This window comes from Hetaerina americana, unplaced genomic scaffold (genome assembly GCF_022747635.1).
Source record: "Hetaerina americana unplaced genomic scaffold, ioHetAmer1.1.p SCAF_1, whole genome shotgun sequence".
NCBI lineage: Eukaryota > Metazoa > Arthropoda > Insecta > Odonata > Calopterygidae > Hetaerina > Hetaerina americana.
In genome coordinates this window covers 34,502,777-34,518,705 of record NW_027286069.1, presented here as the reverse complement: position 1 = coordinate 34,518,705, position 15,929 = coordinate 34,502,777, and the positions used below count along the sequence as shown (strand labels likewise).

The following is a 15,929-nucleotide window of genomic DNA, read 5'->3' as shown; positions in this document are numbered from 1 at the left end:
GTGACATCTGAGGGTCAAAAAAATAAACACGTAACACCTGTTGCGGCTTTTTATAGGATTTGGTAATAGTTTTTCAAAATTAATAATTTCTTGAACATATCTCAACATTAAAAAACAAATTGGGTGTGCCCTAAGATCATATTCCTCACATTGGCTCTTCGATTAATGCAAAAAATGTTTTAATGTGGTAGCCCTGCGCTAGTTGTGTGAAAATGGCCTCCTATTTCGGTGAAGTTTTGGAAACTTCTTCAAGGGCATACAATGAAGATATTAATGATGATGAATTGAAAGGTGCTTTTAAAAGGTATTTTGTTTTATTCTAGTTCTGTTAATGCCCCTTAAGCATCTCGCTAAAATATTTTTAACTCTTGCAGTGAATATGAAATATCGTGGGAATCCTCTCATCGTCCTGATGAAGTAGATTTGTGTTTTGTAATTGCTGGAAAATGCTCTCGGGGTAAGAATTTCAATAGCATGTAAGTCAGTAGTCCTAAAGATTTTGTATTTAACCACATTGTTGTAATAATCGTGAATTTGATGCATTAGCGTTTTCCGCCTTTCTCCGCCGAAAGACATCGCCGCAGCTTATCGCAAAGATAAGCCAAGTCCATAAAAGAGATGATGGAGAATACTCAATCGTAAAACATGGAAAAGAAACATTTTCATGCATATATATGTTAAAAACTGGGGTCTACCTCTGTGAAGTCAGTCCAGACGTGCAACTAACTCATGCAAATATTTTTACAGCCAAGGTAAAACTAGTTAATATTCATTTCGTTGTAACATTTCACTCAATCCTCTACGTTTCCCTCCGGTGATCTTGTTTTCTTTTGTGGTTGAATTTATTTCTTTTTAAATAGACGTTATTTTGGTGTACAAGTGATTCCTATAAACTATGAATAATTCATGATTTCAAAGTGTATAAGTGGTATAACTTGCTCATAATCATGCTCATATTGCTCATAATCTTGCCTTAACATAAACAAGACACTTTTAATAGTAACTGTCCTTTATTAGTACCTGGGGAAATACAAATAACTGATATAAAAGTTTATCGAGCGTTAACTAATGTGGCTAGACCACTTAAACATTATTCGTGCACGCCCTCAGCTGAACGTCTGTAAAAATATGAACTTTTCGTAACTTCAATATTTGATCCTCTTTCAGATGCATGAGTTTTTAGAACTGTCTAAAGAAGTTATTGTTCTTGCGTCCATTGCTGCTGTTCAGTATCTATCCCTGAATACCAATGACGCACCATTTATAAAAGGATTGGGTAACAGCAAGTACCTTACTAGTGGCAAAGAATTGTTAGCGCCTAAAATGGAACCACCAAATTTGGTCACTGGAGTAGCTGCAGCAGGTAATACAGCATTATCGGTTTTTTGTCAGGTTTTCCCGTAGCCCATCCTCTGATAGTTAAAAATACAACTCTATATTTTTGACATCAAAGTGAACTTGATTATAATAATCTTCATTTAAAGAAATTCACATTTGTTGAATTGACAATTTGATATTCTCCCCTTTTGTATTTGAGGTTTTTGTGCACAGCAAAAAGTGTGGAGATGATGATATTACTTCATAAGCAGAAGGTTGGCTAATTTACACCTTCAAATTCAATGGCCAAAATCATTCTTACTCTTATTTTTCACTAACTTTGGTACATTTCTTTCCCTTTGGCCACCACATCAACAGCATTTGAAGATGCGCAATCCATTAATGTAAAAGTATAGAGAGAAAAGAATGATTGGGTAGGTAGGATGTCCTCCTTATTTTCTGGGTTAAAATCACCAAAAACAATACTTTCAGGTGTGCCGCAGTATCATCTTTTCCCAGTGTGTGGCACATCCTTGTTCCATAGGGCATAACAAAGTGGTGGAGGGTAAGAAGAGAAAAAGTTACCAAAATAAAATTTGTAGTTTTCAAACAAAAAACTTGTTTTGTCATTCCCCAGTTAGTGAGAAATTTTCACATCATCTCCAGCCACCTGAAAGGGGCATAAAGATGTGATTGTATTGACCCTGCTCCTTGTACAAGGTTAAGATGCAGATTGATTTGATGCAGGTACCAATGTGACAGTGCTGCAGATTGATATTAACAGGGACAAACCCCCTTCAATATCGGGAGGGATGACCATGGTCTTCTTCATTGTCCATTTCTGGGGCATATCAAGCAGGCTCGCCACCTCAGGTGCCCACCCAAATTCATATGCACGCAACTGGTAGGTGCAACTGCCTCTTTGTTTCTTCCAAGGAGTAATCCCATCTCTGGGAATGAGCTCTGCAAAATTCCTCCCTCTCTCAGCCAATATCACCTCAGTTGAATTTTTATATTTGGGCCTCAACACTTGGGCGTTTGACAATTTGAATTGACTGCTAACCAAAAGAAATGGGAACTTTATAAGGAATCATCTATAGTAAGAAGTCACTCCTCTGATCGATTGATATCCGTGTGAGTTTTCCCCACTGTGAGGTGAGACTCATTTTGTACCTCTAACATTAGATCAACTAGTTGTTCGATGCTACCATGATATCATTTTTATGTTGTGCGCAAACGCAGAATATAATTGAGTCTGAGTTAAATTAACACTGCCAGTGTTTTAATTGCTCCAAATCCTTGAGATCCTGTTGGTAATTGCCTCTTTTCTGGGTCTCCAAAAAGGATAACAGTTCATAAATGTTACAATTCTTAATATAAGTTCATGTTTATAGGTGTTCTAAAATTCACTTCTGTGCAGATTACCTGGTGTGACTGATAGAAAGGCATCGGTATATAATTGAATATACAAATATAGATCTTGGGGTTGACCTATTTAGTGGATCCTTCAGTGAATTATTTTTTTATACCTCATCTCTCTTATCCTATTCTTCTTACCACTTGCAGTTCTCACATCTTCTAATTCATGCCACTTAAGCCTGTTGTCAAATGTTTTAAATTGTCGTTAATGCACAAAATTGGTAGATTTATCAATTGGAAAACAGTCCCACTCATGGATTTTTTCACAGATATAGCAGTATTAAGTTCAGTGTGCACTAGTAATATTCTGGTAATAATTTTGGAATTTCTTGTGTGAGCCAATGTTCACTCAGGCATAATTCGTGTAGATTACACTTGTTAACCAATATTTCATGTTATAACAGTTTTTTCTGGCACATTGAATGTTTTTAAGCATCAGATCAATTCATTGTGTCCCTCAGAAAAAATAGGAAAACAAATAAGTTTGGGTAGTTTTTTGTTTTTCAACGATCTCCTGTTAGCTCAATACGCTTTCCCCAGCATTCTTCAACTTTTTTAAGTCAGCCAAAAAGAAGGATATCGGAAGGTCATCAGAATAGGCATAAGTGAGCAATAACCTCATCATTCACAACGAATCATTTTATACTGACCCATTTTTTCAAGTTTGGAAATAAATAGTAGTCAATGGGGCCAAATCTGGTGAATAAGGTGGATGTTGTAATAATTCGAAATTTAATTCCATAACATTTGCCATAAAAACTGCAAAGGTGTGCACCCATGTATTGTCTTGGTGGAAGAGAATATTTTCTTTGCCAAAGGACATTTTTTTCTTGAATTATTCGCTCCATTATTGCAATAACGGCACATATTTCTCTCCATTAATAGTTTGCCCTTTTAGCAAGTGATCAATGCAGATGATTCCATATGCATCCAAAAACACCAAGATGGTCATCCGTGTGTTGGCTGGTTTCACCATCTTTGCCTTCTTCGGAGCCGGATTGCCTTTAGAAGCGTACTGCTTTGACTGTCCCTTTGTCTCTGTTGTAGTGTATCCACGTTTCATCCACTGTTATGTATAGACGCAGAAACTCACCAGGATTGCAACGGAAAAGTGGCGAACCAAACTTTGAATTCAGCACTTAATTACACAGTTATTCTCCATTGAGAGCAAATGCAACACCCATCATGTCAAGATTTTTTGCATGCTATTTTTCTATCAAAATTAAAAACACTACCTTGAAATATACCCGAGGCCTCAACTATTTAGCAAACGTTGATTTTTCGGTAAATCTAAACCATACTGTGGATATGTGTCAATAATTTAGATCGTAGTCACATCCACTGGACGTCCCAAACAATGTTAATCATTTTTTGATATAAACTATCTCACAATTTTAAACTCCTGTAAATCTTCAATATATTCTACCCTTATTATTTATACCCCTTATTTTTCTGCCATTTTGAGTGACATCCTGTTTTAATGAGGTTTCTGCTTCAGAAACGTTTAGTGTCATCATAGTTAATTCAACATTAAATATCTCTTTACCAGGCAGGTGTGTATATTTTGACCTATAACATTTGCCTTTTCGTAGCATGCTGCCTAATGTATACATGATTGCTATTCCAACCTGCTAATAGCTGATTAATATAAAAAATCATTCTTTGAATGTTTTGTCAAGAATGTTGCAAATAACTAACAAAACCACCAATAGAAAAGAATCTAATATCAAAGGAGCTTTCAGTAATGTACAATAATACAATATTAAAGTCTATTTGCTCCTCAGGGTCAGATGGTGTGATTTCATTTGAGAGAAAACTTTTTACTTCATTTCTTTTGTTTTGTTACAATGTTCAAGTGATATTCATTTTGTTGTAATCTGAAACAGAATTTAATGGGGATGCATTGTAGTCATCAGGGGTAATTAGCATTGTTGGTTTAATATTTGTGTAATATCTGTAAGATGATTTTTTTTTCATTTCAGTTCTGATGTTTTGTGAACTCAAGATCTGGGGTAATTAGCATTGTTGGTTTAATATTTGTGTAATAAATCTCATCTTTAAGATGATTTTTTTTTCATTTCAGTTCTGATATTTTGTGAACTCAAGATCTGGGGTAATTAGCATTGTTGGTTTAATATTTGTGTAATATCTCATCTGTAAGATGATTTTTTTTTCATTTCAGTTCTGATGTTTTGTGAACTCAAGAAAATCTCTGGATGCCTATATGTTTGTTACACACTGAGAGAGGAGTTTGATTCTGAAGTCTTTGATTTATTGAAAAAGCTTTTTTCGCAAGTGCAAAGCTTAGAGAGTGCAGTCACTGGCTTAAAATATGAAGGCAGTGATTCAGAATGTTTTCCCCACAGAGCTGGTAATTTATACCTTTGATGTTTTGATTCCCTCAGAAACATATTTTTGTGGTCTCATATGGGCGAGTATTTGTTTCTTCCTTCATGTGAGGACACCAATGTGAATATATATGTATATATTTTTTATACCTGTCGTGCTGTTATTACCTCAGTGATACCATGTGCTTCAGTTTCATATTCATGAATTTGTTTGTTTTATTTATTTGAAAAGGTCACAATTGTTCTAATTGTTGTGCATTCAAATATGATTACTTTTTATATACATATTGTGTGATATTGAAGTATGAATAAATTGTTTGCATTTACATGAGATTATATTTTTTCATTCAAATTTATAATGAGATGGCACAAAATATGAAGCTATCTATGTTTTGTGTATTCTAGGGGCTGATGTTATTTAAAATAAAAATGTCTCAGTAGAGATATGTAATTTCAATTGGTCTCACATTGTATATGAAAAGCTTCAGTTTCCTGATGTTTTTGAGCTTTTCCATTAACTTCCTTAATCTTTCTAAAAACAAAGGCAGATCGCTTACCTCTTCAAGTTCAGACACAAATTTTCTACTTATATTTTCTATATCTTTTTTATAAGCGGACCGTTCAATCATTGGTTATCATTATTTTATTATTCCCAAAATTTATTAATAATAGTGTTTTAATTAATTTGCATTGTATTTGTAGCATGAGTTTCATTGTTTTGTCTCCATCAGAGGCAGCAATTGCAAGTTCTAACATGTTCAGTTTGATTAAAAGTAGCAATTTTCCACAAAAATAAAGTTAAATGTGACTGGTTTCAATGTTACTACATCATCATCAGGTGACAGTTAAACCTCAAGAGTCCAGTATATATATTCCCCTCTTTTCCTCCACCCTCCCCTCACTTGCCTTTAATCGTATATATACTGGACTCTGAGGTTTAACTGTCACCTGATGATGATGTAGTAACATTGAAACCGGTCGCATTAAACTTCATTTTTGTGGAAAATTGCTATTTTTAATTAATCATGATATTCCACCATATCACGCCTGAAACGTCTCTTTTTATGTTCAGTTTGCCTACATCTGCTTCTGATGATGAAAAATACTTTCCATGAAGTTGTTTCTTCACATTTAGGAACAGGAAAAAGTCACGACGGACTTATAGGATCAATTCACATTGATTTTCATTATTTCATGGAACCCCCCATGTACCAACTCATTTCATCTGCATTTTTCTGTTACTAATAGTAGGTGTTGCCAGTGAAATTTTCAATATTTCTGAAAGTGCTCTTAATAATTATGGCATGGATGGTTCTCATGTTTACCCTTCAGGTCTACAATCCTTTGAAATTGTCTGTCTCCAATCTTTAAACATTTTAAACCAATCTTCTATTTGTGTTACTGGGAAGAACACTCTCCTAAAGCCTCATGTAGCATTCCATATACATCAGGAGGTAATTTGTTCGAGCAAAATCAAAATTTCAATGTGGCATCACTCATTACCTCCACTTCTGGCACTGCCTCCTTGCCACTGAGGAACTTAATTTTTCAATTTGAAATGGTTCCCAGTGACTCAACTTTGGAGACAAATCAATGAAACTACAACACATGCGTTACACTTGGGCTAGCAGTATAACAAAAGGTATTGCACAATTAATTATGCAGATAAAAATTTTATGATCTAACTATTGTATTTCCTCTTATATTTGGGCACCTGTAATCCAAAATGTAAAACATTCCTTATGAGCTTGTTTCTTATTTTTACTCGTAGTGCACAATCATAATTTTAATACATCTGGGAAATAAATTAATTTTGTCATAAGCTTTGACTTAGTTCTGTACGTATTTAGGTAGGAATGTTTACAAATTAACCTTCCTTCAATTGTTACATCTTTTGATATTATAATCAGGGTTTGAGTTTGAAAAGGTAAATTTGCTTCTTTGAAATACGGTGTGCATAAAAATGTAATACCCTAGAATTGCATAATCCATCCTAACTGTATTAGTTGTTTTGAGTAATAATCAAAAACACTGAATTGTAAATTAGTTGCTGTTTTTACAATCATTTAAGCCGTGCTTTTAAAGAATCAACAATATATAAGTAGTTAGAGATGGCGCAGCACCTTGTGCTCTTGGAGAAATGAACTTATAGAAAGTTATTGAACTAGTGAATGCTTTGCGACTTGAATATATTTAGAGAATTTAGAATAGCACTTGAATTACAAATACCTGAATAGGTGATGGATCATTTCCAGCTAGTATGTGCTAACATTGTCATGGTTACCAGTCAGCTGCAGGCTCTGTATTGATCTTTGCCACCTATAAACCCTCCTTTCTGTTGTTTCATTTTCGTAAAAATGATGTAATTTGTGCTGTTTAATGTCCTGGTATAGTTCACAACTATGCATATTCATTATCCGCTGAAATAGAAATTCCACTTCTGAATAAGAGATAAAACTGTATATTCTATTTACCTTAGCATCAATTATGATCATGAGGAACATCCAACTATTGGGGGTATACCATAAAACCATAAACAAAATAACGGGTGGAGCTGCAGGTGCCCAGAAAGGCTTGTCCAGGATTCGAACCCAGGCATTCCAGTCAGTATTCCAACATTCTGCCCCTGGACTACCGTGACCCATTTTTAAAGACATGGATTTTGTTTTAATGCACAAAATTTTGCAGCCAACATAAAATGTCTGGAGTAAATTAAAATCTGCAGCAATTCACCGACAAAAAGAGATATTTACTTTCAGAGACCTTTATGAATTAGCCATTGAGTGTCATAACGGAGTATTTCTTGTTATTCGGAGAATTTTAATTGCAGTGGTAACTCTTCAAGTCTTGGATGAAGAAGTTACAAAACAAATTTGCGTAAGCCTAACTAATACCTGGAAATCACTCTTGTCTCATCATTTGATGTTCTAGATCCCTTCTGAGTCACTTCCAGCCAAATATTTGTCAGACTAGCTCACTTCTAATTTACAAAAATGCCCCTATCCCTTTCTTTACAGAAATTATTATATTCCAGTCTGCTTTTTCTTGCCATTTGCTTCATATTAAGTGCCTAAAAACCAATTACACTGCTGAAATGTAGTCCAAGATCCTTTACAAAAAAACTCATTACATCATATATATAAATATCAATATGATATAAGTCAAAATTTACATCAGGTGTTAAGTTACTAAAAATGAATTATTAACATCGCTTAAAAACTATATTGACAATTTACAACGTATCACTGTAACTCGTTCCAATCTATATATAATGCTCATACTTCGTAACCAGTTTGGGGTAATGTGTGCAGGTTTCTTATAAGAATATGTATATTGGTATTTTCACGTCTATAGATAATTTATTGAAATGTAGCCAGAAATTTTTCACAGGGGAAATAATTCTAATGAGATTTTACTGCATATTAGCATTGTAATATCAGTTCTACGGAGGAAAATTGTAAGTATGAATTTGGTCCACAGAACAGCATAAGCACCATCTGGTATACCCAACAGAATAAGATTTTCTTTTAAAAATGTGGCAAAAATTAGAAATATATTTCCTTTCTCTGCACTCTCACAGCATTCTTAAATTACATATCAGATCAACAATAAATGATTAGAACTTGAAACAAATAAATAAAAGTTTTCTTAATTCAACCACCATTAAGTTTTCTATCTATTAGCAACTAGGCTAAAGTTTTGCCTTACTTAGCTTTAAGGAATGATGATCAATTGACTGACAGTTTCTGAAATTATAAACGATTTTCTCATGGAAAATATGTACATATATGTATATCTGAAATGATAATTTTAACATTTTAAACTGGACAGATAAAGTGGTTTTTTAACAAATAGGGATTCTGTTCCATTTAACAAGGCAGTTGTTTATCACAACATACATCATGGACAATCAATTTTACCATAATTCCATCACATGTCAGCATTAACTTTGGCTTTAATTAGGTCATCATTTATCTTTTTCTAATATTTAAGGTAAAAAACATTGAAAAACATTAATAATCCAAGCATAAAAATAGTACTCTGATATTACCTTTGCAAAATCACCTGAAGCAACATGGTAGCTGTAAATGCTACCAGCCAAAGACTGGCCTAAAAGTGACCCCTCCCAATCAGGTTCCACCTGTAAACCTTGCGAACTAGCTAAAAGTTCTTAATGATGTTTTGATTTGGAAACCTTTCAGCTGATATTCGCAGCTGCAACATTTATATAAAATACTGATATTCTCTGAAATATCCAGTGACTGGTGACATTTATAAATCTTCATCACCCTTTATCCTTTGGAATCAGTCTGATACCTAACTTTAATGATTAAGAGTGGTGAATTACACGAGGCATCTGTCTCAGAGGCACAACAAATTTGGCAAATAGTAAAAGATTTGATAACATACATTATTCATTTGATGCCAAATAGACAGCAACTTCTTTACTTGCCTCAGGCAGTTTAGTGAACAGCCATAGAACTCATCATTATGTGTTTCTTAAGAAATATCATAACTTTTCCTTTCACGCAAAGCATCTTTGGATTCCTTAGGAATCACATTTGCAAGAGGCATTTGGTTCTCTTCTGTGAAAGTAACTTCCTTGTCATCACTTTCTGCCCTTTTTCCAAAGCACGAACTGCATGCCGTATCACCAACACCAAATCTTTCTCCTTCCTCTAAAGTTTGTGGCATTGGCTGGTTAAGTGTTTCCGGCAATAACAGAGAAAGTAGTCCAGATATAATGGAGATGAATGCAAAAATTGTTGTTGGTAGCTTTGTGTCAACTGAATCCTGTGATCAAGGAAGAAATAGAGACACATCAAAATTAGGATTTTTATGTGATATCTAGGCTGAGGGCATATCAATAGATTTATTCAATTCTGGAGAAACTGTCAAAAATGATATGCCATCCATCCCTGATATAGGATTCTTAATCATAGCATTTGTGTTTATTGGTGATCATGTTAACTCTTTTAATACAGAGACTGGCATGAGATATTTATTTTATTTGTAGCAAAAGGAATAGTTTTGACCTCTTTTGCAAAGTAAAACGTATTTTTTTAACACAGTTCAAAGATGTTGCTTTCACTGTCACCTCTTGTGACTGCTAGAATTTCTCCTCACATGACTTGATGAAATGATAAATTTCCAAAAAATATCTATAAACTCACTCATGTTTGCGGCATTCCATTCACAAGCATTTATGCACATCAATATGCTGCACTTTAAATCATGCCCAGAAGAGCATTTCCGCAGCAATGTCCATTAAATACTCTTTGAATATTAGGGCGCCCTTTGTTCAAAATAAAACCAAAGTTGAACTCAACTCAAAAATTGAATAAATTATTAATTTCGCTTTTTACTGATGAAAATGAAACTGCTGGCAATTATTCCAATTTTTAAAACGACACTTCAATTCCTAGTGGCATCTCAAGTTAGATTTTACAATAAAAAGCCAAGTATGTTTGTAATTCAATAATCTCACTTTTAAAGACATCAAAATGATGTTTTTACCAAATGAGAATGGGTGGATATCAAGGAAGAATCAATTACATTGTAGTTTACATATGAGCTCAAGTTAGTTGGGCTCAGCTATAAAGCGACTCAGGCCCCAGGGGAAGCCAGACAAATTGAGAGAATGCCTTTGCAAATAATGTGCAATAATGGGAAACTAGCCCAAGGACAATTAATCATTCTGAAGCCATTTAGAAATTCATGTGTTTGATACAACCCTTAAGCTCTTTTAAAATACTCCTTACATTTTCTATAGGATAAATCAAATGTTAAATGAAAGGCATTTGTGTACACACACAATGTTTTAAATAATGGCAATGAAGTCACCTTTTGCAGAACGTGATATATTTGACACAGAATACAGATAAATATAAGAGTAAAAAAAAATACTTACTAAGAGAGAAATCAATGGTGTCAATGCTCCACTTAAACGTGCAAACATACTACCCACTCCAATGGCTGTGTTCCGAACTACAGTTGGGAAAAGCTCTGCAGTGTAGTTGTAAATGATTGCAAATGATCCAGCAATGAGGAATTTTCCTATCATCACAATGGTAGTCGCTGAAACACTACCAGCAGTTGTATCTGTATTCAAAAAATGTATAATTAGTATGAGTCTTAAGAATTGGAAACAAAAATATTTATGGTCAATAATTTTTCAAAGCTTTATTTTCTACCCACTTCAGTATGCTTGGCTTCTCATTCTTTTTTAAATATTAATCAATATTCATTAAGTCAAGGTTCATCAATGTACAGGACCTTTGAATCAAGCAAGAATTTTATAGTTGAAAAATTCACAAGCAAAACAAATCTATTTTGAGAAAAATGTTGCTTTATTTCAAGTTAAATACAATTGTCTCAGATATTTGGAAATATCATACGGATGATATTGACGATTGAAAAAATCCATTAAAATAGAAGCAAGAAAATACCCTGTCAGGAAAAATGCTTATCTTAAACCCCCTGATTTTCTGACATTTAGATCAAAATAAAGATTCCAAGGGTTATTTATCTATAGGCAGAGTTTTCTAATATGCATAAAATGGGAAAATCCTATCATTCATTTACCAAGAGCAATATTTTCCATGAGATCAAATTTAAATAAGCTTTAAATTTGGAGTTTGAAAAACAAGGCACAATATTATTGATGAGTAGTTATGTTGACAGAATTGATTTGGCAAGGTGAAAGGATTAGAGCAATGAACACAATCAAACCATAATAAAATGATATACCTTGTGGAATGTAAGCAGCTGTTATGCAAGATATGCCACCAAGCACCATAAGAGCACTTATTAAGGGACGCCTTCCAGTACGATCCATTAGGTACACAGTTGTCATGTAACTGGGCCACTCCACAAGACCAACTAAGAAGAGGAGTAGGAATGGATTGCCAAATAGCTTTCCAGTGTTCAATGAAAGTCCATAGTATACAATACTATTGGCAAACCTAGAAGATCCAGAAAATAAGGTTGTTAAGAGCTATGCAATGAAATTTGTAAAGCATAGATATATACAAGGGTAAGTCCATAGATATGTCACAAACATCATCAAGACAAACACAGGAGCTGTTACAAATATTTCATAGGGAATGCTTGGCACAACAACTGTCTATTCACGACTTAGCTCCCAGTGAGTTTCATCTATTCAGGCCCCTAAACAATCATTTGGGTGGCCGACGTTTTGAAAATGATGATGCCATGGGCCATAGAGGTTTCTAGCTGGCTGTGACAGCAAACTAAAGCCTTCTTTGCCACTGGCTATCAAGTAGTTGTAAAAAGATGGGATAAGTATTTGAATGTACAGGGTTAACATTTAGAAAAATGAAATGAATTTCAGGAAGTTACTTGGATTATTATTCCATCTATTCAGTTTTGCAAGTTTTTATTGACTTACTATAATTACTATAAGCCGCAAATTCCAAGCATAGACTGTAATCATAACTCAACCATTTAAGGAGTAGGACAAGAAAGCATTGAGCCTTATACCAGGCATACCATATTAGATGAATATTGACTTACTGGCTGTAGTGTGCTCTCATAAAGGAGAAACGAGGGGAAATCAGGTTAAGAAAGTCAGATGTTAATATCAAAATGTAGGTCTTTGTCAATATGTTCACTTTAAACTCTAACTAATGCTACATTTAAGACAACCATCATGAACAGCCTTTGTGAATCAAAGGTTATCACTCAATGATTCTCCACCAAGGAACAAAAGTTAAATGAATTGTTTCATCTGTACAAGCAGGAAAGATTACACGGTAACCCAACATTATTCACTTGCAAATACATTGAGCTATTTTTTCACATTCATTCTGCAAATGAATAACCAATTGTTTACACATGCACAGAAATCAAATCATAAACAAGAGTGAGGTCAGTTTTATGGGAGAGAGCAAAGCTCACCTAGTGTTAAACCCAATGGTGTGCAAAAATTGCACATTTCAGAAGCATTTTTATGTGTTTCTACTTTGTTGATACTACCTTTAGCTTCCCTAAAAGATCTGGTTCTCAACATTTGTGCTTAGTTTCCATCAGCATCAATATCACATTACATAATACTTGGAAATGCATTTCTGCTGACCACTCTTAGATTTGTTTCCAGAGAATCCACATTGCCTTATGTCTTCTTGGGTGAGATAATTTATGCAACATGAGAATATTTTGGACGAGTGCAAATAATAAATACAAAATAAAGAGTTTTGAGTTGCAACTATTTCGAACTCAAACCATATTTATGGTCAATAGTGTGTAATAAGTCTAGTAATTAGAGCTGTCTATTGACTGTAGGAACCTTGTTTAAAACCAGGTGGTTCATGTGCGTTGCAATATCTAGGCCTATGCTGTGTTCTGAGTACATATTGAGAAACTCCAACTAATGAAGGGGAAGAAACTGACCCCACTACTTGAAATTTATGAACTTCACATGCTGCAGAACTAGGCACATGATGAGATTAGACATTCATTAAAGCAACCTTCAAACTGGAGGAGATAATGATATGGTTACATACATTTAGTATTAAAACTATTTAAATGTATTGGTTACCAGTTGAGGGAAACATTCAGCGTTTTCTTGCAGAGGTTGGGTGTCCTGAAGAGATCCAAAATTCCTCCTCCTGAGCTTGCCCCTGCTGGTCTTCCATTGGGAGCCAGGCTCATATTCCTGTCATCCACCACCCTGCCCTTGGAGACATAGTGAGCAACATCTAGCGGGGCTTCATCTGATTCACGTTTCCCTTGATTCATGTGTAGTGCCTTCTCCACAACTGCTACTGCTTCTCTTGTCCGACCTTGACTCCACAGCCATCGCGGTGACTCATCAATGAGCCTGCATGTTAAGAGTTTTCACCAACTGATTAAAAATTAAAATTGCACTTCACCAAAAAAATGTCATCATGTTTTTGAACATAAAAGAGGGATGTATATAAATAAATAAATTTACATATATATATATATATATATATATACACACACACACACATATATATATATACACACACACACACAGATACCACCAATGATACCAGTAATACCAATGTCAACATCACCTACATAGGCAACCTTTATTGAGCTTGTAAATTTCAATGGCTCAATTGACTCCTTGCGAATACTAAGCATTGATTCACAGTGGACACCATTCTGTAAAGTTTCATCATTGACTCAATAAATAAAGGTATCATTATTTGCATGGGTATACTGTCAGCAGTATCTATGTCAATAGTATTCTGAAAATGTATAAGACCAAAATATAGATGACATCAAAATCATCAATGTGTGTAATATAATATCAATCTTAACCTGAGTTCATCTAAATTGTTAAAAAATGGGCTAATTGTCTGATACAAAAAAATTCTCCCTTCACCCAGTATTAGGATAATTTGGATTTAAAACCTCTGAATCTTTCAAAAAATGTATTATATAAAAATTAAAGTGATTCCATATCCTAAATTTATAACTTATATAGAAAAGGTACTGTGCCAATCACTGATTAAAATTACAACATGTTTTTCAAGGAGGTCAGAATACTAGCATTTAAGAGGAATATAAACTTACCACCAATGACCGATAAGTAAAAGGCTGTGAAGTCCATACACAATCTGAAGGAGCTGCCTGTCAGGGATGAGGAATCCCCAGAAAGCTACCAGCATTACACCCACTGCAAATGCTGCTTGGAATGATATTCCACAGATTGTCCTTTTGGAAGGTCCAACCAGCTCCATGGCTGCAAAACACATAGATAGTAGAGCAATCGAGACAAAAGTTTTCAAATACTCAAGATATTTTATGGTTTCTGGGAGAAAAGGTTAAGGAGACCTGCTCTCCTGCTTATCCCTGTAGTTTATTCAATAACTTAAAAATTTTGAACCTTATGATTTTCTTTGTTAACCTAAAACATTAAAACCAATGAGAATGTGGATATAAAGAAAATCAAATCCCTGTAAAATCAGGAAGGGTATGGGATGGTAATCAAGAGGAAAATTAGTTTGACCTTTGTTTCATTCTAGGTTTGAAACTACTGATACTCACAATTCAAAGAATTTTTTGTCTGGTTGAAAGTCAAATAAAGAGAACAGCCCATACCTTTAAACTTATAAGATGCCGACTATTTCCTTAATGAATTGCCTTTTGTTAATTAATTACTTACTATAGTAAACAAATCTATTTTGATAAAAATAAAATGACTTCGTCATACAGTTTTAATCCAAATACATATAGTATACCAAGATCCAGCAATAGGAGATGAACAAGTCTGGTCATAAAGTATACTCAGGGAGGTCTGGATTTCCTGTCATCTACATCCTTAATGGACATTCAACATCATTATAGTTAATCTTCCAAAGTCAGCTGTTTTGTCCCGACGTAGTTACCTAAAAATTGCAATCTTTGTGAAATTAGGCATTATAAATTTTAATGGGGGACATGAAGTAAGTTACTCATTAGCATAATAAAAATAAACACTACCTATCATGGCAAAATAGAATATAGTACAGTAATGGGATGGCATTATTTTTGTTAAAAAAGTAATTTAGCATTGACATTAATATTTCCAATATGCTTTAAGCCATTACATATTATGACCAGAAATCGCAATCACAGAACTTACACAGCTCCTGTATACCTATTTATAATTGGTTCGCTCAACCCTGTGTTGAAATTGTGGGAGAGGGAGGGAGAGTTCAACAATTGTACACACCAGGAAAGGAGGTGACCTGTTGTCCCCACAAAAGAGGTTATGTTGAAGAATGAAGTTAGAGCTTAGGTTTGTGATCAAAGAAGAAGTCAGGTGGATATCATTATATTCAAAAATATAACTACCAATTTAAAATTTAT

General features: G+C 34.3%; 2 protein-coding genes across 3 annotated transcripts in view; one reads left to right on the top strand and one right to left on the bottom strand.

The window, feature by feature from the left end:
- The first annotated feature begins 27 nt into the window (after positions 1-27).
- On the top strand, positions 28-5,415 carry PSMG1 (Proteasome assembly chaperone 1). 2 transcript variants are annotated; one of them, XM_071588135.1, is made up of 5 exons: positions 28-304; positions 375-457; positions 547-752; positions 1,168-1,363; positions 4,719-4,843. In XM_071588135.1, the coding sequence occupies exons 1-5, from the start codon at positions 213-215 to the stop codon at positions 4,754-4,756; spliced, it is 615 nt and encodes a 204-aa protein (XP_071444236.1). In that variant the 5' UTR covers positions 28-212; the 3' UTR covers positions 4,757-4,843. The 2 variants fall into 2 exon arrangements, with proteins under 2 accessions (XP_071444236.1, XP_071444228.1); XM_071588127.1 differs by lacking the exon at positions 4,719-4,843 and adding an exon at positions 4,919-5,415 and having other exon boundaries at positions 34-304.
- Positions 5,416-8,618: 3,203 nt separating this feature from the next.
- The window catches only part of LOC139690627 (organic cation transporter protein), a 113,615-nt gene continuing 106,304 nt past the window's right edge, over positions 8,619-15,929 (bottom strand). The window contains exons 6-10 of the mRNA XM_071588115.1: positions 14,652-14,820; positions 13,645-13,926; positions 11,835-12,049; positions 10,996-11,186; positions 8,619-9,878 (exon numbers count right to left, since the gene is read on the bottom strand). Of these exons, the coding sequence (XP_071444216.1) occupies positions 9,585-9,878; positions 10,996-11,186; positions 11,835-12,049; positions 13,645-13,926; positions 14,652-14,820 (1,151 nt within the window). The 3' untranslated portion in view covers positions 8,619-9,584. The remainder of the gene's footprint in view (positions 9,879-10,995; positions 11,187-11,834; positions 12,050-13,644; positions 13,927-14,651; positions 14,821-15,929) is intronic.

What these genes read in the sequence shown, in the direction of transcription:
- PSMG1 (XM_071588127.1), top strand. Translation starts at nt 213, where the DNA reads ATGGCCTCCTATTTCGGTGAAGTTTTGGAAACTTCTTCAAGGGCATAC. An exon ending in TGCTGGAAAATGCTCTCGGG is followed by an intron (nt 458 to 546) that starts GTAAGAATTTCA and finishes TTGATGCATTAG; the next exon opens with CGTTTTCCGCCTTTCTCCGC. An exon ending in CAAATATTTTTACAGCCAAG is followed by an intron (nt 753 to 1,167) that starts GTAAAACTAGTT and finishes ATCCTCTTTCAG; the next exon opens with ATGCATGAGTTTTTAGAACT.